This window comes from Lepisosteus oculatus, chromosome 28, assembly GCF_040954835.1.
Source record: "Lepisosteus oculatus isolate fLepOcu1 chromosome 28, fLepOcu1.hap2, whole genome shotgun sequence".
NCBI lineage: Eukaryota > Metazoa > Chordata > Actinopteri > Semionotiformes > Lepisosteidae > Lepisosteus > Lepisosteus oculatus.
The window spans coordinates 1,014,971-1,036,089 of record NC_090723.1 but is presented as its reverse complement, the minus strand read 5'-3'; the positions used below and the strand labels follow the sequence as shown (position 1 = coordinate 1,036,089).

The 21,119-nt window shown below is 44.9% G+C and overlaps 1 protein-coding gene across 1 annotated transcript; it reads right to left on the bottom strand.

The window, feature by feature from the left end:
* Positions 1 to 493: 493 nt before the first annotated feature.
* znf281b (zinc finger protein 281b) lies at positions 494 to 19,833 on the bottom strand. The gene is made up of 7 exons (XM_006638095.3): positions 19,681 to 19,833; positions 13,451 to 13,851; positions 10,946 to 11,059; positions 9,181 to 9,304; positions 8,530 to 8,613; positions 7,518 to 7,636; positions 494 to 4,945 (listed from the first exon to the last, which is right to left on the bottom strand). Exons 2-7 carry the CDS (start codon positions 13,805 to 13,807, stop codon positions 3,320 to 3,322), a joined length of 2,424 nt encoding a protein of 807 aa, XP_006638158.1. The 5' UTR covers positions 13,808 to 13,851; positions 19,681 to 19,833; the 3' UTR covers positions 494 to 3,319.
* Between the last annotated feature and the right edge of the window lie 1,286 nt (positions 19,834 to 21,119).

Sequence of the window (21,119 nt, the reverse complement as noted above, 5' to 3'; positions counted from 1 at the left end):
AACCTGCCAAGAAACTGTGGGACGCGGGTTACATGCTTGAAAAAAAAAAACTAAAAAATTCAACAGATCAGCACGAATCTACACGGTGCAACCAGCAAGCAGAGAACAGGAATGAGCAACCACTCTGGCCACCCAGCACTTCTAAGCTGGCAGACATGTGCGATATGAACTTGAAAGAAGGCAGAAATGACACTTTGAATGAAAACCAGCTGTGGGAATACTTTTCACAGGGCCTGGAATTCCATCAGTTCGAAACTCCTTGAAAACCTCTTCCTGGAATGTGCAAAACACGAAAGGACTCTTTCAAGTAAATAGTAAAGATGCTTAGAAACACTTCTATTTTGCATGCTATATAAAACACTTACGGAATTAAACAGCTCCATGCACTGAACTGGAGAATATACCTTATACTTAAGTCATGAAGCATGACTGTTGTCATCAAATTGGCTGGTGCTATAGAAGTAGACAGTGGAAGAAGAACTAAACAGCCAGAAGTTTATTGCACAGCAAAGGTTATGAAACTCTCAGAACCAAACATATCCAGTACAATTTGAAAATCAAAACAATTGGCAAGATACACCAAATGCTTATTCAGTGTTTTCCCAGGGCAGATAAAAAAACACATTAATGACCCTGTGCTCAGGTTTAGTCTTTAGCGTGAGGTAACCTGCAAACCTTAAAAGAAACCCACTGAAAACATTTAGTGTGGATAAGTCCATTAATAAAAGTGGACTTTACAGAACACAGAACCGTGCTACCTGAACATCTGTATATAGCTGTAAGAGCTATATTCCGCTGTGTTAAAACTCCTGAAGCAAGTAGGATGACAATTGGTTAGGAAGGATCACAGCCGTCCCAAAATGGTGTGTGTGCACACCTTTAGTATAGAAGACAATGAGAAATCACAGCCCTACTAAAATCTCAACCCCTGCCCCACATTCACCTTTACAAATACCTACATTGTTTTTCTGAGCACTCAAATTCATGTTTGTGCAAGAAGTGTGGATAACAATTATTTTTTCTAATCATTTATAGATTTATTTAATGGGTACAGCCCTGCGAATCAGTTCACAAGCTTCCAAAACAAACCAAAAAAAAAAAACAGATGACAAAGAATAAGAATAGACAGGGAGAAAAAAACATCTGTTACAAATTTGGTATGGAGACACCTGGAAAAGAGCTGTATAAAATCTTTTTTATACCATGCGGATCTGAAGTTTAAAACAAAGAAAGAAACAAGCAGTTTAGTGTTTTTATACATATTTGTAAACGAAACCTGTCTAAATCATATTAAAACACAATATGGCAAAAAATAAAAATTCATAGTAACAAATTCAATGTGGTACTTACAGAGACTGCACACTGCCTGGCTTTTAATGCTTTACAGAGCAAAACAAAAACTTTTTCTCCACATTTTGTAAACACTGTTTACATAAAAAGATGTAATATGGTTATACAATATGGTTAATACACACTATAGCATCTCCGCTACATACATGAATACATGTGTCCCTGGTTACGTTTAAACAGTGATATGAGGTATATAAAGGTCAATTCTAATTTAAAACATAGCGCCTCTTTTGAGTGGTCAGTTTCTGTTCCCTATGATATGACAAGTCTTGCAGTCTTTTTTTCTCCGCTCCTTTTAAAGGGCTCAATCACATAGGACCCCCAAAAAAACACAAATATCAACCCCCTCTGCCATTCCAGGACAGTTAATAAATAGCACGGAAGACAGCGCAATCATTTTTTTTTTGCAAAAATTCAGTTGTAGAAATAACACTTCTTTATCAGGCATGAGTTTCTTTTTTTTTTGGTAAACAGGTTTATGTCCAGTGATTTTTTTTTGCATCTGAAGCATCTTGCACCTCACCCTTTTCACTTCTTGGTACCTGCTGGGATAGGGGGGACCTCGAAGCTGGAAATTTTGATCTGAAATGTGACGTATGATTTCAGAGGTAGGATTTAAAAAAAAAAATTCAAAACCAAGTCGGACACCTTTCGAAGTGTCTAATTCTGGAGTCACTCTGCCCCCTTTTCTGTTCGAACGGCTTCAATACTGTCCAAAAGAGGTCATCGGCATCCACAGATTCGCTCACACGGCGCTCATGATAAACACCCAGAAACCTGGCGAGTTTATGAAATAACCCCCGTCCTGTTCCCAGTACAAGATCTTCGGTCAATACAAAACAATCACCTCTAGCCACAGGTCAGTTCCCTTGTGTTTGTCTGCAATCTAACTGGTGTTTCTTGTTATTTCGTGACTAGGTATTAAAAGTGCTTATCAGATTCCTATAGAAAAGACATGAGCCAGCCATCAGAGCGTGCCACTTCACCTTACGACAATAACACCCCGCATGTGCTAGGCAGGCATACAGCACACCCAGAGTCACCCCTACACTACTGCTACAGTGATGCTAGGACTTCTAACTACAGGCCCCGGGGAGGGCACCGCTGCTGGCCGGGCTACGCTAATAACTTTGCAAATGGAGGCACTCATGCAAACAATGACTCAGAACCCCAGTACGCAATCCGTACTGCAACACGCGTGCCGGGATTCCCGAGACTCGGAGCCCAACATGAGCCTTCTCTTTTCAACAGGCTAACAAATGTCCTTCTAAAACGCCTCTCGCTTTGTAGTGCCCCAGAACAGCTGATCCGTTTCATATAAATATATATGGGCCCTTACTGACAGAAACTGGGCGTTTCACATCAAACAAAAAGTACCAGAATCTAAGGGAAAAGTGTTATCAGTGTAACTGCACAGGAAGCAGGTTCATTACTTTTGCACTCATTTCTAAAAGGAATAAGAACTGAAGCTACTTTTTTCCTGTGGTCGAAACCTAGATCTCTAACAGAGTGCATGCTGCACTTCATAAACTCTCCTTATTACACTCGTCATTATTTTCCTGAGTAATACTTAATATCCATGTAACAGACGATATCTTTTTTTGCTATTTCAAATCTGGGCTATTCCCTGCCACAAGTTTATTATTTTGTACAATTGTAAAGTTTGATTGCTAAAACACAGAAGTCGATGGAAAAATAATTAAGCCAGTCCTCAGCTACCCTAATTTTGCTTAAAATTCATTTTACAATCTGACCTATCATCATTACGCTAATATGAATAAAACTGACTACGTACAATTTAAAAAAAAAGAATAAAAAAAATTGCATTGGAAGGACGTCACATACACCATTCCTGGTAGGACTTTTGTAGAAACATTCTAATGGCAGTGTAATAATTAAAACATAACTTTACTTAAAACATAAAAAAAGAAAAACAAAAACAACCTCCAACCAGGTCGCACCTAAGACCTTACCTGTAACTTTGGCTTGTTGGGGTCTTTGCTCCTGTACTAACTGGCTCATTTACGTCGGCCAACAAACTAGTATACCCTGAGAATTCTGAGACGGGAGTCCGTATTCTGTGGTCAACCTCTCCGCTAGAGTTAGTGCTGAAGGCCAGTGGCACTCTGCTGCCCGACTTGAACTGGGACCCGAAGGCCTGGGCGAAGTTCTCGATCTGGTAGGTGGCTCGGAGGTCGATCCCCTTGGAGGGGTCGATCTGGGAGGCCAGGTCCTGCCCAGACAGCTGGTAGCCGGACGGGGGGTTCTTGGCCTGATCCTTCTGACCCCCCAGGTCTTGGGGCGTCATCTGGAAGGTGGGGGAGTGCTCCATGTTCTTCTGCTGCTGCTCCAGCTGCTCGGTCAGCTCCTGGGACGGGGTGAGCTGCTGGTGGGCGGTGTCCAGGCCGCCCAGGTGGAAGCTGGGCTGCGAGGCGACGGCCAGCATCCCGAAGTGGGACTTTGGCAGGGCGGCGGGCAGCACGGAGGTCAGGGACTGGCTGAAGCCGCACTCCAGGGCCGGTGTGGTGTAGACGTGCTTGTCGGAGAACAAGGTGCTGCCGGGGTGCGTGCTGGCCGAGAGGCTGGAGAAGGGCCCGCCGGGGCCCAGGGCGAAGCTGCTGTTGTGGCTGGTCCGCTCCAGGGCCTGCAGCAGGAACTTGGAGTACTCGTGCATGATGACGGCCTTGTCGCCCGAGGAGGAGGGCGAGTCCTCGGCCACGATCTCGGCGCTGTCCCCGGAGGGGTGGATGTCCACGTGCTGGTCGGCGAGGTCGAAGGGCACCTCGTGGGCGCCGTCGGGCTTCTGGGAGTAGTGGTCCAGCAGGCTCTGCAGCACCTCGTCGGGGATGCCGGACTTGTCGTGCTTGATGTCCACATTCATGGGGGAGGAGTCCAGGAGGTTCAGCGGGGGGGCGTCGCTGTCCATGACGCCGGTCACCACACCCTGAATGACAGTCTGCTGGGAGGGCAGGTGCCCCACGCTCACCCCGTAGTCGGCGGCGCCGCCAGCGGCCTGCAGGTAGCGGCGCTTCTTCAGAAACTGCATGGCATCGTCGTAGTTGCTGCTACTCGTCGGGCCTTGCTTCGAACCCGAGCCCTGCAGGAGGCTCATGTTGTCCATCCCCGAGCTGCTAGCGAGGTCCAGGGACCCCGGCTTGTCCGACAGCAGCTTCTGCCCGACCAGGTCCGCTGGGGAGTCCCCCAGGGACAGCTCGTTCTTCTCCGGGTTCTTCCGGCTGACTTTCTTGAAGACGAGCTTGGGCGCTCGGGCCTGCTGGCTGTGCATACTGGTGCCTGGCATACTGTTACTCGAAGACACAATGGGAATTTCAACGGCGTAGTCCTGCAGGTTAAGGTTACTTGGCATCTGCGCTTCGCTCCCCTTCTTCTTTTTCCGTTCGCCGGCCTCGCCGGAAGAGTTTTTGGATTTGCCCTTTTTGCGGCCGGAAGCACTTGTGTTTCCCTGAGTGATTGCGTAGCTGCCCTGTCCGATCTCGGCGCCCCCCTGCTCCGAGGTCCCGGCGTCCATTCCTTTCTTTATGGCTTCTCCACAGGTTCTTTTGTGCTTTAATAATCGATCGGTCCTGGAAAAATACTGTGGGGGGGAAGGAGAGAAAAACACGCGTGTGAAAATGGCGAGATTCTCACCGCAAATGGCCATCAAGAGAAGACAAAACCGCAGAACCCCACCTCCTGTGTCCGTCATTGCAAATTTACTCTTGGCAGACAGTTCAAGAATAACTGAAAGGTGGGACAGCCTTATCAAAAACAGCCATTGTGCCATATGTGGAAAAATCCATGTACAGGAATCCTGGTGCACATTCGACGATCACCTCTAAACACTCACTCATGGTGAGACTCGAGTGCCTGGGACAGGATTCGCACTACCACCCCCCTGAAACAGCCTGAATACAGGGCACCACAGGAGGACGCACTTTGTGTGGGTGCTCTCCGGGAAATGGCATTGTTCATATAATAAAACTCATTTCAAAACCTCTCTGATCTGTGCTGTGACTTCTTGTGTCCCCTACGAAAGGAGCTGTGACTCATAGTTCCCTCCTGAATAAGCCCCTTATTGCTATGAGTCAGCATATTGCTAAGTAAGCAGGGTGTACTGGATGAAACCACACAACAAAATCCTACAACGAAGCACTTCTGAATTACCTTTGCAAAGATGTATTACAATCCCTGTGGCTCAGAAAATATACCAATAAAAGGGTGTGCTGAGTTGGGTAGTTGGGTACCTTTGCTCACTGCCTACCCACAGCAGCCTCAGCCTAGAGTAAAGTTTGTCTGAAGCCCGTTGTCAGCTGGCTGTTCAACTGCCATTATGTATTGAAATTGCTGCTAAGAAAGTTAAAAAAAGACTAATACCACTGAAATATTTTTTTTTCCCCTCCCATGGGACATCTTATTGCAATTGTGTACAGAGCAAGATAGCATGGAATTCAAAGTGTGATGAACTTTTTTTGAAAAAGAAAAATAGGAAGATTGAAGCTCAGTTCCAGAACTATTGCAGACTGTAATATCTTGAAGCATGCAGATGTGTACTAATGAGTATTGAAAGCTAAAAATAGCTGCTATCATAACCAGCATCAGCGAGGGAAACAACTAGACCCAAGTCTAAATCTGTCTGAGCTGAAGATAAGAGACAATGCAGAGCACTACTGTACTAAGGAGAGCACCCAACAAACTGTGAAACTGCGTCACCAGTGAAGCTCAATTGCAGGAACCTCACACAGTTGTCAAAGGCAACCCAGCAGAGAGCAGGAGCACCCAAGTCCTTCCAACCGGACTGGCCGGAGAGCGGCGGAGCTGCACGGAGCCGCTCCTGAGGAAGAGCAGAGAAACCCCCTTGATTCCGTGGAACTTCTGCTCTGCCATCAAGTTAAAATGAATGAGATAATAGAAAACCTTTCAATCAAATACCAATAGATTGATGTTAATGTTTCGATTATTATTTCTATTGCTTGTTATTGCAGTGTAAAGTGCGCTGTATATTCTCCTGCATTAAAGGTACAAGCCATCTTAAAAGGCATTACAGTTGAGCACATTTTCAGATGCTTGTGCAATGCTCAGCCGGCCCCGCTCAGTGCCAGGACTGTTCTCCAGGTCCCACACACCCTGCAGAATGAGCACCACAAACTCCTGCACAAACTCCTGACTGGAGTCAAAGTGTTCACCTCTGTTGATGTCTTTCTAGCCCTGAGCTAAGCCAAATGTGATGGAGCGCCCCACCTGCAAGGGCATTCCAAATCGGATCCACAAGTTTACAAACAGGAGAAGACTCAGCTGTGGCTCACTGCAGTTACAAAACAGCTACACAGGAGCGCATTTAAAAAGATTTAAACTCCAGTTTTAACATTCCGTACATCAGCTAAAACAGAGCTCCTCAGATGTTCAGAGCCTCATACCTATGATCTCTAATTACATGTATACACACACTGACACAATACTGGTTTCCCGAAAGGGTCAACATCTTTATATTTTGCAGTCACATTCCTACTGCACAGACTGGAGCTGAAGCAGAGTAGCAAAAAAACCAGCACGAAACAATAAAAGCATTGCTGAAGGAAACACCTGCCTTTTCACATGACAAAATCAGAAAGTCACCAAGAGTGGATCTCACTGTAGGACCCTCCTCTAACTGGGGAAGAACAGGTGGAATTAGCACGCTAGAAAATCACAGGCTCAGCCCTTGGTGAGGGAAATTCAGCTTGATCAGAGAGCGGGGTACAGATACAGACAGCACTGAGTGATTCAGATTTACTCCTGGATCTTCACGTAGGGTGAATGACAGGTGACAAGCTGTGTGCTCATGCACAGGAATGCACTGGTTCTCTACAAGACAGCAAATAACGTCTAGAGCCACAGTGTTTTGATAAATACACTACCAACCTCCTCCAGTGCACCTGTCTGCTGCATTGCAAAGTCAGGCCTGCCCCTTTCCCATTTCTGGGAAATATATTTACAATATATTGAGGAGGGGTAAGTGTGACTCCTTTAGATTATTAAAGCAATTAAGACTTTGGTTTTCCAGCTGAATTGTCATTTTTAGAACCAGAGGCAGCAGGATCACATTGACAGGGTTCTGGTTTAAGAATGAACAGGCCTGAAGATCCCACAGTATTGAACACACCCCCAGTACAATTCCCATGAGTTATTACCTGTTGGCAGGTGTCACATTTATATGGCTTCTCTCCACTGTGAGTCCTCTTGTGTCTCTCCATGTGGTACTTCTGAATGAACCTCATGTTGCACTGGTCACAGCTGAACGGCTTCTCTCCTGCAGCGAGGCAACACAGCACAGAAGTTTATACAGTGTGCCTCTGTGCAGCACTAAACCCTAAACAGGCACCAAACCCGGACTCGGGTGGTGCTCTGGCTCTATGGCTAAGGATCTGCGCCTGTGACTGAAAGGTTGTCGGATCGCATCCCGCGGCCGGCAAAGGAATCCTACTCCGCTGGGCCCCTGAGCAAGGCTCTTAACCCCAACTGCTCCAGGGGTGCTGTAGAAATGGCTGACCCTGCGCTCTGACCCCAAGCTTCTCTCCCTGTCTGTGTGTCTCATGGAGAGCACATTGGGGCATGCGAAAAAAAGACAAATTCCTAATACAAGAAATTGAATATGGCTAATAAAGTGATCTGATCTGAGCAGAGAAGGCAGGGGGAGACAAGCAGTCAGCAAAACCACTCAAGAGTCAACACAGATATTCTGCACATTTAATGCACCAGGATACTGGGTTTGATTCTAGCACCTAAGGTGTCCATATTCTTTTCCACTCGGGCTCCAAGCTTGCCTGGCACGGCTCTGATTTTTAATGCACAGCATGACCTGAGCTCTGACGAAAGACGCCAAACCCAGAGCATCAGGAGAGTCAAAAGCTTCTGCAGAGAGCGCCAATCCTATGTGGAAATAAACTTGAAAACTACATTTTAAGACACGGTAAGAACAAGGTAGATCTTAGCAAAGACAGCGGAAACATTAAGGAATTCTACTCCTGTGTAAAGTCAGATCCACCTCTTTTCAATGCCAGAGCACTTAAACCAAATTTTAAGTGGAAAAATATTCCATTCTCCTTCTCATCAAGCTATTCCCAACCTTGTAAAAGCCTCCTCCAGCCAAAACTAAAGCACAACACTCGGAACAGTGAGATACTCCCAAAAGATCAGGCTTACCACTGTGGATCTTCTCATGGCGCTGCAGAAGATACTTCTGGATGAAGCTCATGTTGCACTGGGCGCAGCGGAACGGCCGCTCTCCTGGACCACAAGGGAAAGGACAGCCAGCTGGTAAGAACTGGGAGCTTCTGACAGCACTGGCGCTGTTCCACTTTCAACCCTTTAAAACCCACTCTGCTCCTCCTGACACACAGGACTGCGCAAACTACTTCAGAAGTCAAGATAGTTTTTCCTTATTGATTTTTAAAGGAGAAAAGGTAACATTCAACATGGTCAAACAGAAAGCGAGAGCTCTTGATGAACCTGATCTGCATTTTATAAAAGCCACACAAAAACACAGATCTGCTCATGTTAAGGAACGAAAAACAATCGCAAAGGTATGAATGGCCAAGTCTTGATCAGAGACCAAAGAGCTGCTATAACAGTTACTAAGGGCCCTGATTTCTGGAGATTACATGACAGCAATATGACCGCACACTCACAAAGTGCTCACACAAAGAAACACTGACGTTCATGGCACGCCTGTGCATCTCGGGAGAAGTGCCACTTCTACTCACTGCCACCTTAAATTACTCTAATTGAAAAATTACAACCAGAAACACCAAGGCCCCACTTGTCACATAAAGCACACAACATGAAGTCACTCACCTGTGTGGATAAGCACATGCCTCCGCAAGTGATAGGAACTCCTGAATGCTGCATTGCAATTATCACAAATGTGGGGTTTGGAGCTTGGAGACAGGCTACCTCCATCCCCATCCAACATCATGGACTGCAGCAAAACACAAGGAACAAAAACTCTCATTCCGCCCGTTTCCTTCAGCAGACATGGAAGACTTGACAGCAGTCGGACAAGGCTCCTGCCCCCCCTTTCTTACTTCATCTCTCCCAGGCAGACCTTCCTGAGCGAGCCCAGGGTCGGCCACGGCAGAACCAGAACCAGCCCAGCACACAGCTGGCTTCGGTCCGCTTTCTCACGTTAACTATACAATTGATACAGGGTTACAAATCCCAAAAAGTATCAAAAGTAACAAAAGTTTTAGGAACTGAAAGCAAACTTAAAAATCAACCTCAAGTAGGAAACAGTAATTAATTATCCTTTGATCAAGGACTTAACTGAAGAAAAACCAAAGTAGGAGCAATGCTGGGAACCCCTGATCTGCAAGCAACTGCTAAAACAATTTTGTGGAGGAAAAATATGTTTATTAGAAGCCTCTGTTCGCAGTTTCAAAGTTCTGCATGGACTTTTGTAGCCAAATAAGAAACCTGTATACCATAAAGTATTCAGCATTTAAGAGAGCAGGCTTTCGTGGATGATTCAATGATGATCCAACTGAATAACACTGTAGTCATATGCTGTTCATTCAAAGTGATTCACGGAAACTTAGTGGTGAAAGAACCATCAACAGCTGCAAAGTTCCTCACAAAAGACTTTTATGGAGAACGTAAGAGGAAACTATTTGAAAGTGCAGTGAAAACAGAGAACAGGAGGCAGAGGATTGTGGGAGTATGGAACAGGCTACCATCCAGCCACGAGGTTGAAGACGATATCTTGGTTTCCTTCAAGACAAGGCTGGGCAAGGTCACAGGATCAATTAACTTCTAATTACCCAAACAGCCCAAAGAAAGGTTCTGAAATTCTAACTTTCTTTGTATTGCCTCATTCTTCTTAAGCAAAAGTTGAGGCTGACACAGCAGGACAGTGGTAAAGCTAGGGGTTGAACCTGGAACTACATCCCTGCAGCGGGACCCAGACTAACTGATGTGAGCACAGGCCATTTCTCTCTCTTCTGTGCGTTAACGCAGGGAGAATTTACTCTACTGTGGCAGCTAGATGGCAGACAGTGCTCTTTAACTGGGACTCATCTTTCATCTTGAGAAAGTACTGAGAACATATTTTAAATCTGGAAAGGGTGCACTGATCGCACACACACCTTCCTCAGTCTACAAGTAACAAATTATACAACTTGAACTTCTAGAACACAACGCACACCACATTTCAAACAGTGTGAGAAAGCAGCTGTGTTAGCAAAGCAGAATCCAGGGCAGACTGAACAGGAAATCTGAAGTAAGCTAACTGAAAGATTTACATAACGCACTGCCAAGTGGGCCTTTTTAGAGAGATGTAATGGACTGTTAAAACTGTGGATGTGTAAATAGCTTATTAAAACGTAACCTATTGCCTGCTTAGCAGTTTTGTGTGCTTTTTGGTGAAGATACGCCTGCAATATTAAAACACCAAATGCTACTCTCTTAGAAATTGAGGAGGTGGTACTGAAGGACAGCTAGGGACACGCCCTTTCCCAGAGCCAGCGGAGCACCTAGCCTCTCTCCTTGCGTGCCGTCGGAGCTCGGGGCAGGAACAACGCGAGAGCTGTGGCCAGGGCGGGGAGCCCCGCGGTCGTGTCCATACCTTCGAGGAGTCCCCACGCTTCCTCCTCGGCTTGGCGCCCTGACCTTCACCATTTGACCGCCTGGCCTTCCGTCCCAAAGACTCCTTTGTCTCTTTCACTAGCCTACCTGACAGCTGTTGGAAGACAGAAATAAAATGGGAAAACATAAATAACGAAGGCTTAAAAGCAGAAGCTATCAATTCAGATCACAGTTGCTAATGGTGTGTCCAGTTCCTGAAGCTAAGATGTCACCACCAGTTGTGGTTCAGTTGATTTTCCTGCACTAATCCGGTTGGAATTTTGTGAAATGCAGTCTCTGTCCTGGAGAAGTGTGGAGTTTGAAGTCACCCCTAAATCTGGACTAAAATCCCATATATATTTAACAGAAAACTTTACTTACACAGCCTACAGCTAAACAACAAAAAAACTTTTGAGAAAATCACCTTTCTTCTGAAAACATGCATTCTCATTATTCATACGAGTGATGCAGAAGAAACTAGAAGATATCACTAAAGGGATATTGTTGATTTAAATCAGAGAGCAAACTCAATCCCTTTTAGAAAAAGCAGCTGATTAGAGGTGGAATAAAGAGGTAAATATGCAGTATGTCTTCTCTCACCTGTGGCAATTAAAGAAATATACTGGTCTCACTTGCTTATTCCAACTACTGGTTTCTTACTGATTGAATGGTGACTTCAGACACCAGGTGTTTTGAGTTTGGAGGCCAGCTGAAATAAACTAGCTACAAGTCTGGCAGAAGTTCTAGCTTTTATTTAAAAAACTTTGAAAATTAAGTTTGCTATTACTAATAACATACCACTTCTGCCCCTATTTCCCCATTCACAGCACAACTGATGGGCTTTCTATAAAAGGAGATGACTGAACCTTCTAGGTCTACCACTGTTAAATAGTGAGATTTTTAACAACCACATTCACCATGCATAGACAAAAAAATAATGCATGCACTGCAAAAGACTGCAAAAAGTCCCCTAATTAGACACATTACATTCACATCATTAAGTCACAGGTAGAATATGGATTTAAAAATTTTTTTTTTTTAATTCCAGCACAGAATCTTAACCATTTATAGGTATCCCTGATTAATAAAAGCTCATAAAGCAGGCAGTTGGCTCCATCCAACCTCTTCAATTTCCAAATATATTGAACCAATATCACAGATCGAACACAAATGAAGGCTATAAAAAAACTAAACTGGGAAGTGCACCAATAGCAGGAATGAGAAGCCCTAAAAAGCGAGCTTTCAAGCCAAAACCGAGAATAGCCCACAGTGAGGACCAACAAATACACGTGCACAGCTCTGGCTTAAAGGCTCTGCGTGGGTTCCACTGCGCAGCCAAGGCAATGAGGAAGTGAGGAAGACGACAATGTTTTTAAAGACTTCATACGACTGGCAAGAACCTCTGAAGCCAACCTGGCTACCGTCAGGCAGAACGGCAGTGCTGGCAAGCCTGAGCAAGACGGCGGCGCACAGTGATCTAACCGCTCGCCTTGCCAAGCTTTATTCATGCTGACAGCAGCGAAGTGACATCATGTTCTTGGAAGGGAGCTTCTTTTATGCGAGCCAACGCTACTGTGAACGTTCATTATTCTAATGAAGATGCAAGAGCCTCTGGAAAAAAATAATGTAATCATCGCTGAAACCACACTACGAAACCTCCGAATTCGACCTTGAAGGGAATAAAACAAAAGCCAGATGTAAAGCTGAACAAACTGGCAGTGTTTGGGCGGAACTCCAATTTGGTCAAAGTGAATTGGGATTCTTTGTTAAAGGCGAACTGCAGTCCCCATTTCCCAGACCGATTATTAAATCTCAGTAACAAAATAAATTAACTGATGTTACAGATCAAATGTACACATTTCGAATATAGGAAAAAATCATCAACTTCGTAAAAGTACAGCAAGTCGCCATGTTGTCGCAAACCTGCATTCGAGTTCCCACAAATTGCGACATGAGGCGGCCCTTCCTGCTCACTCGTCTCTGCAGTGACTGATGTACTGTGATGTACGAGTGAATAAGTACAGGTTGTGCAGCAGACACTTCACTGCAGAAATGTTCCAGAGTGATCTGCATTCAGGAGTTAACAAGTAGTATTTCTTGGCAAAACTGTGTTGAAATTAAAAGCAATATTTCCATTGGATTAAAAGAGATGTATTCATAGGGCCACACACGTCACCAGAGGTTTTGTTGCCTCATTCTGAATCACAAAACATGGGACTGCGTGTACCAGGAAGTTTTGTCTATTTTGTGATGTAAATTGGAGGTTTTACAAGTTGCTGTGTACATTTTATTGCAGTTTGAAACGCACTCATCAATGCCAAATCTTCCTAACCCAAAATATGAAAATATAGCGCTGCAGTTCCCCTTTAAATCTCATGTTAATGTCTGTCCTACAGCTGTACTTGCAATTGACGTTTCTAAACAGAAATGCGGCCCTGTGTTTACACATGAAGGCAGGCAGCTCTTAAGAAATCTAAACAAAAAAACACAAAGAGGCTGGACTCACATCTCTGCTCAGGCTCAGATCGTGCACCAGTAGGTTTTGGTTTCCCAGAGACGCCTCCAGCAGGTCGGTATTCTTCCCAGAGGTCCCGTACATGGGCAGCCGGTAGTCGTGGTCGCTGGTCTTCTCCTGCTTGATGCCCATGGCGTGGATGAAGTCAGCCGGCCCGTCGGGGGAGTCGCGCTCCTTCTTGAGGATCATGTCCTGAGGTATGTCCTGCATGACGGACTGGGCGGCCAGGCGGGTGAAGCTGGTCACCGGCGGGAGGTGGCTGAACATGATCATTCCGGGCGGGAAGCTGGGCTCCATGCTGCCATTCCGAAGGAACTCGTTGCCAAGCTTGTCTTGAATAATACTCATGGTGATCACTGGCAGAAAACTAGCTGGAGCCAAAAGCAAATATCCTGCAGGTGAAAAGTGTGAGGGGGGGGAATGGTTAAGCAAGTATCCAGCCCGCCATGTTTGCATTGGAATCAGCTAAGAGTTCCTTGAAACATTTCTGCATTTCTTGAAAAATAAGACTTGTGTTCTTTCTTATTACTATTAATGTGAAAGCCTGTTATGGCAACAATAATATCAGAGAATCGTGTAAAGCAACAGCTCAGGACTAATTTTGGCAAGACTGTCTTCTTGTTTAGCTTTTGCAGATATAGGCATCACAAACTCTAGATTAAGGGTATGGAACGCATTAATAATGTATCCTGTTCATCCATCCATCTTCTAACCTGCTTAATACAATAAAGACAATAAATAGCAGGATGTCAAGCAAGTATCTAAAACATCCACACTTGTAACCTTAGCGATCTCAACGTATCCGTTTTCTAACTGCTTCATCACGCAGTTCAGGGTCGTGGGGAGCCAGAGCCTGTCCCAGCATGCAACAGGCACAAGGCGGGGTACATCCTGGACGGGACACCAGCCCACCGCAGGGCAGACTGACGTGAACACGCACACACGTCAGGGACAATTTCACAGGCCCGTTAACCGATCCGTATGTTTTGGGACTGTTGGAGGTAACCGGAGCACTCACAAGAAACCCACCACAACTGGGGAGAGCATACAAACTCCAAGCAGACAGGACACCAGGAACGGGCCCCAGGCATGGGAGGCAGCAGTGGTGACGCTATCCACTGCACTAATGGGCAGTAATTCAAATCCTTGATGAGCCAGAGGATGATGTAGGAAATAAAGTACGGATTTTATTTTCAACACAAGTTTTACATTTTACCTACATAAATCATACCACTGATGAGGCTGTCCAAACACTCAATGTCTTTCATCCAGTCCCATTTGGCCCAGGAGTCATTTAACTGCTATTTGGCAAATCAATGCCTTTTCTTTCCATACTGCCAGGACCCACTGCCACAGGCACCTGCTCCATGAGGTCAGCCTTGAATGCTGGTCTGTGTCGACTGCATCCTGATGATCCCAGAGGTGTTTTTTTGGGAAGATTCTCAATGGTTGCACTTCGACGAGAGTGCAGACCGCATCTTCCCAAACTACATTCTTCTTCACATTTTGGACTCCATTAAAACATGGCAGTGAAACAAACACTGGTTTAGTTTCTATGTTCAGCATCCTTCAATACCAACTGACTTCCACAAGCTTTGTGAAACTATTAGATGGCTACAAAATCTGCAACATTCTCAGCATTTACAAGGTATGAATATATTTGAGCTCTTTGGAAATGTTATTTTCATATATTTATCACATCTTAACTGACAACTCTGAATATACACCTAACTAAAATTCCTTGTATTTCAATAGTACTACACGTAAGAGAAACACCGACATGCAGTACCCATATTGGAGACGGACAACAGTCATTATAATAAGCCAATATCTCCAACACACAGCAGACCAGATGGAGAAACGAGAAACTGTTTTCCCAATGTAATGAAAAGGGACATTCTGAAGGCCATGCTGTGCAAGAACAGAGTGGAACTTAAAACTCCTATTTGCTAAGTGTCTTTACTTAGCAGTTTGGACCTCAGTTTAATATGCCAATGCAATGGATATCCCATACATCGTCACCACACTGGGGCAATGATTTGAAAGTTCAGGTCCAAAGGGAAGAGCCTCAGGTCCACAGACACCATGTTATAGTGGCAACCTGAATTCCATTAGAGGGCTCGTGTCCCAGCAGAGACCAGGCCCAGCCTTGCTTCGCTCCCAAGATCTGGTGAAATGGGGCTACAGAGTGGCAACGCAGCTGCCAATTTACTTTGTTAAACCAACTTTTACTTAAGAGATCATCAGGGCTCTGAATAAATTTGGAGGCAGTTGTAATACTGGATGGACTGTTTAACAGTGGTATCACCGAGCTCCCTTTTTTATGGCTCTTTGTTTTCCGAAACCGCTTTGGAAAACAGGCTTCACTCTTGGAAATTAATATTATTCCGCTCATGCTTTTAGTGCTGGCCTAGAACACTGAGGATCTGTCAGTGTGCCAAAACACTAAGCTAGGCTTCACTGAAGCATACAGTTGTAGGAGGCAGAAATCAAAGGCTATGGCCAACACTCACAGAACCCCAAGTGTCTCTGCTCAGGAAGCCTTTGTGTTTCCCTCATTGTTAACAGCACTGTCTCCCAATTGTAATTTAAACCTCTGAACGCAGATAAGCTCAACCCTATTGTCTTCATGCATTATTTCACAATGAGAGCATTAAAACAGTGAAAGATTCTACTTTCTGTAAGTTGGTTTCGGGGAGTCTTAACATATTAAATATGAGCAGGTTTTAGAATTTTAGGTTTAGATTTTAATCAAACTTCTGAGGACAAAACATTATCCTTGTATTGTCCATAACCTTTTATCTAGTCTGGAATTGCAACTTTCAGTAAGAACTTTACAAACCCCTGCACGCATTTACTGTCTTTACAACACCGATAAAGCTACTCTGAAATAGCAATCGCTAAGTTAATTTTTAGCCTACTTTTCTTTGAAGTCTGCAGTACTTAAATTCCACATGTGACTATAAAATATGTATAACAGACTTTCACCAACATTAGTCAATTCCAGCCAGGTACTGCGGGTTTTCATTTCTGCATTAAACTTTACAGCTTAATTGAACTAATTATTTACATAAGAAGTCAAATCGCCTGTTTTTTTGTCGTGTTTAAAAGAAACCCGCAGGTCTATGGAACTGACATACCCCTGACTTGCACTGGGAATCTCGAAAAGCCAATGAGTGACGATCATTTCAAAGGTGAAGAACAGAATTTTTTTGAAACCACAATAGAAAGAGCGCTTACAAAACACATAGAATTCCCTCTAGTAAACCAACGCAAGAGAGCAGGGGTTTTATGTCAAAACCTAGCCCTGAAAAACAAACTACCATGACTGATAGCAGCAGATAGGGGAGATCTTAATGACCTCACAGGGAACTGAAGAAATTAAGACTAGTCCCCTAAAAGTGTCAAATAATGGCTGAGACGTGAATTTTTGTGAAAATTATATGCAGACTTTTCTAGGAGGTTCACACAGGATACTGTGATCACCACCTCCTGCTAGCCAACGAGCAAAAGATCAAAAGAAAAATTAAGCTAAACTTCAATAGCCGACATTGCTCATTTGTTTATCAAAAAGTGCTTCAGAGGAAACAGTGAAAAGTGCTGCGGATTAGGAAATAACCATGATCACAAGTTCCAAGATGCTCAAAGACCAGCAGGATTAGTGCACCAAAACGAGACAGCAGAACACAAAGCTTCACGACAGAGACGCAGGCCCAGACATGGCAGAAAGGACTTAAATTTGGAGATATACTGATGAGAAGACTCCATTTTCCAACGTAATACAAACGCTGTCCCTGTCGAAGTAGAGCACCATACACAGGGCCAGATCACGGTCCTTGCAGATCCTGGGCTCTTGTTTCGTGCTCCAGTGGATGCATTTTTAGGGGCCCATCGATTACTATGGGTAGGTGGGTGATCAAAACTAAATTGGCCTATTCTTCCTTTATATATATTCAATAGCTTTGTTACAGTTTTTATAATACAAATAAGAAATATATGGTCAAAAACAGGCCCCTTTTTTGCGGGGCCTAGTACCGGATAAGACTATTATCTGCATTGGCACATTTGGCCCTGAATGCACCTATGAGTAGTTGCTAAGCCCTAGAGCCGTTTTCGGGCATGCACCAAAACACACAGGAGCTGTGCAAGACAATACACTCCTGTCGGAATTTTAAACCCTCTTTCATTGGTTAGGCAGTAAAGAAAAAGATCAGTGTAACAGAAGGACAACCTGGCCAAATCCAGCAGGCCCAAGAATCTGGTCATGCAGTAAAGGTAGCCTGCCTTTTTAAAATGCTTTTTCAAAACAGGTCTATATCTGACTGTTCTCAGTGGCCTTCTGTATAGGGTCAAGCCCAGTTCTTGTCGAGAGTACTTTGTGGTTTGAGTCTAGAAGTTCAAGACTAAATGTGAACATTTTTAACAAATTACCTGGCTAGGCCATTTTGTTGTAAAGTTTGTTTTCAAAGGAAACTGGGTTAACAAAACAAAAACACGATATCGCAAGAAAGGCGAAAGCATTTTAAAATTGAGACGAGGAAATCAGAACGCATTCGAGCAGAATACAAGCGACATTGAGCGACACAACCAAAAAAAAAAAAGAGGTCCTACTGAATTGCTCGTTAAATCGAGAAAACACACCAAGTCACCCAGCAACGCTGACGAATAGTAAATATCAGGATTTCAAAGGTTAATAACGAGCAGAAAGTCTACCAAACTCCTGCACTTAGGTGCTTCGCCAGGAGGGCGCTGATGCACAGCGCGGGTCTGTTTCACCCACGACTGTGCTCTCGCGTGGAAAGGGTGCTGATCGGGTCGGTCGATTTGCAGGCAGACTCGGGGCGCTGGGCGTGCAGCCGTGCTTACAATTTGATCACCAGTGCAAGCACCCGGCCAGCCCCTCACCATTACTAACAGGATATTTACTCTGCCTACCTACAAAGTGAATGAGGGACTGCCGCAGCCCATCTGTAGACAACCAACCTTATTTACCGCTTAATTCAGCCGAATCACGTATTTACCCCCCGTCCCCAACCCACTCGTTTGAATATCATATTGTTCCGACCACAGCACGGTCTCGCCGCATGTGAACTGTACACATCGTCTGCTACCGAAGAAATGAGAATTGGCTCTCCGGTGCCCAACACCACCTCCACTCCTACATTAAAGATCCACTTGCTTTAAGGGGTTTAAAAATCTGCTGTACGGTGAAGTTTTTGTTGGGGTTTTTCTTGTCCCGGAGCAGCTGTGCTGGTTTACAGGGTTAACATTCTGCAACACTGAAGGTCGAGCGACACCTTTGAACACCAACATCCCAACTCTTCCTAAACTGGTCGATGGCTATTTTTGCAGCTCATATTAGTTGAATATTTTTGGGGTTGTTTTCAATGAAGTAGTTGGGACAGCTGGCCCTGATCCCCTCCAACTCCTCCGAGATTCCACCTCATAAACCACTTTATTGTCTAGCGACCATTTGTCTTGCGTACGGTATTTAATTCAACGAGGGGAGCGGATGTGCTTTTGTATTTCTGATTTGGGACGGTGTTTCTCCGGCACTTTAAATCGGATCTCGCAGCTTTGATTGCAGACAAAAATACTTCATCGAGAGAAGTATTTTGTATAGTAAACGCACTGTGTGTCGAGGACGGACGCAATGAATAGGGCAGAATCTGAAAAATCAAGATTGGGGCGAATAATCCGATTAAGAAGAAAATCGGCGAAAAAAAATGACGCCTTTGATCTAATCGAAAAGCAACGCGTGTGTTTCCGCAAAAAATCAGCTTTGATGCCTGAACAAACCGTTATGGTGCCCGTATTAAATACACCGCCTAGCTAGTATTACAAAGGGCCTACATAAATAAACCACAACACGGCGTAAAAGGCGCACATATTTCTCAACCAGATTTATATCGGGGGGAGATCTTGGGCAAGAAAAAAAATGATTTAAAAATGGTGATAACTCGTCTGGGACGTAAAAAACCATCGCCCTCGTTCGCCGCGGTGTGCCAGCTGGAACAGGGGAAAGCCGAGGGATAATAACCGTAATGGTGTAGCGACGCTTAAGCAGTAACCCCATAGTAAATGGCCCCATGCAACAACCGAAACAATTGATGCTCGGCTCGGTGCATCCCTCACGGAGAGCGACTGCATTTCTCCCACCGACCTGGCCCCTTCCTCTGGGCCAGAGAGCGCGGAAACCCGGTCTCCCCGGCCCCGCTTACCTGTGCATGGCCGCCGGTGGCTCTCTGCGTCGGTATTTTTCTCTCTTTTCTCACTCGTTCCTTTGAGTCTCTAAAGCCCAAACACCGCTCTCCTGCAGCTGCTGCTCTCCTCCATCTTGTCTCGGCGCGGGGGATTGTGGGTCTGGCGGACGGGTCCTGCGAGGAGACAGACGCGAGGCGGGCGGCGGGGGGCAGCTCTGGCGCGGACCAGAGTGAACCCTACAGCCCGGGCGAGGAGTCGCAGCGCGCAGTGCACCACCTCACACTTAACCCCCTCGCCCTCCCGCTGGCTCTCCACGTCTGGCATTGCACTGGTCTCACGTAAGCACCACCACATCATAGCATAACCTTGCTTTGAAGGAACGTTTTTTTTTCCAGTTTCTGATGAGTTCCTCCCAGGCCAATGTCTCATATCAATTTTTGCAAGGCTTTTTAATAACTTTTAATACTGTATGCTGCTGTGTCTAAGTGTTATACAATGTCCTTCTTTGTCCCAGAGTGCTGTTGATTCTCACTTTACAATACTGATACTGTATTTATACACCCATTAAAGACACAGTGTTTCTTGAAGATTACGTGCTTTTGGTATATATGTGTTGAAAGTTTATTTTACTCTACAGTCATCCAAAAACACCACACTAGGTTTCTTGAGGAAGTTCAAGAGATTTGGGCTGTATGCTCCAGAGTAATGTCACCACTCAGTGAAGTAAAAGACCAAAGGTACGCTACACCCTGTGCCTAAAGTGAACGTTTGTCATCAGCAGATTCAGAGATGGAATATTGCGCTTGTGATCCAAAACCCTTGTGGAAAGTCCTTCTGAACTGTTGGGATACTGCTGTACGACCAAGTGGGAAAAAAAAGTTCTATCTGTGGGGAAAAGGATATCTATTTATCTGCTCATCATCTAATCACTTCATCCAGTTCAGCATCCTGGGGGAGATGGAGCCAATCCCATCAAGCAATGGGAGCAAGGCAGGGTACACCAGGGATAGGACACCAGTCCATCACAGACACAAACACACACACTCACACCAGGGTCAGTTTTCCCAGAAACCACTTCACCTACCAGTGTGTCTTTGGACTGTGGGAGGCAACCCAATCAAACACAGGGAGAACATACAAACTCCACTCATATGGCACCCCAGGAACTGAACCCAAGGCCACAGCACTGCAAGGCAGCAGTGCTAACTTCCCTGCCACCATGCTGTCCTCCCAGTAGTGTTTTCCCCTGGAGCTCTTGTAGAGCGTCTGCATGACTGATTGATGCTTCATGGTAGTTAGTGGTTGAAAAACCATTGCCTTTTTCGCATCTTTAATTTTTAAATAGGGCACTTTTGGTCTTATGTAAATGTTAACATGGGTCCAAATTTGTTCTGCTATTATGGTGTCTAAATTAACAGCAAATTAAGTCCTGAAATAGTTTCACATTAATTAGTGC

Coding starts and splice junctions, on each gene's coding strand:
- znf281b (XM_006638095.3), bottom strand. CDS start 13,807: ATGAGTATTATTCAAGACAAGCTTGGCAACGAGTTCCTTCGGAATGGC. Junction 11,060..13,450: donor ATCTGAGCCTGAGCAGAGAT/GTGAGTCCAGCC, acceptor GTCTTCCAACAG/CTGTCAGGTAGGCTAGTGAA. Junction 4,946..7,517: donor AATGTGACACCTGCCAACAG/GTAATAACTCAT, acceptor TCCCCCCCACAG/TATTTTTCCAGGACCGATCG.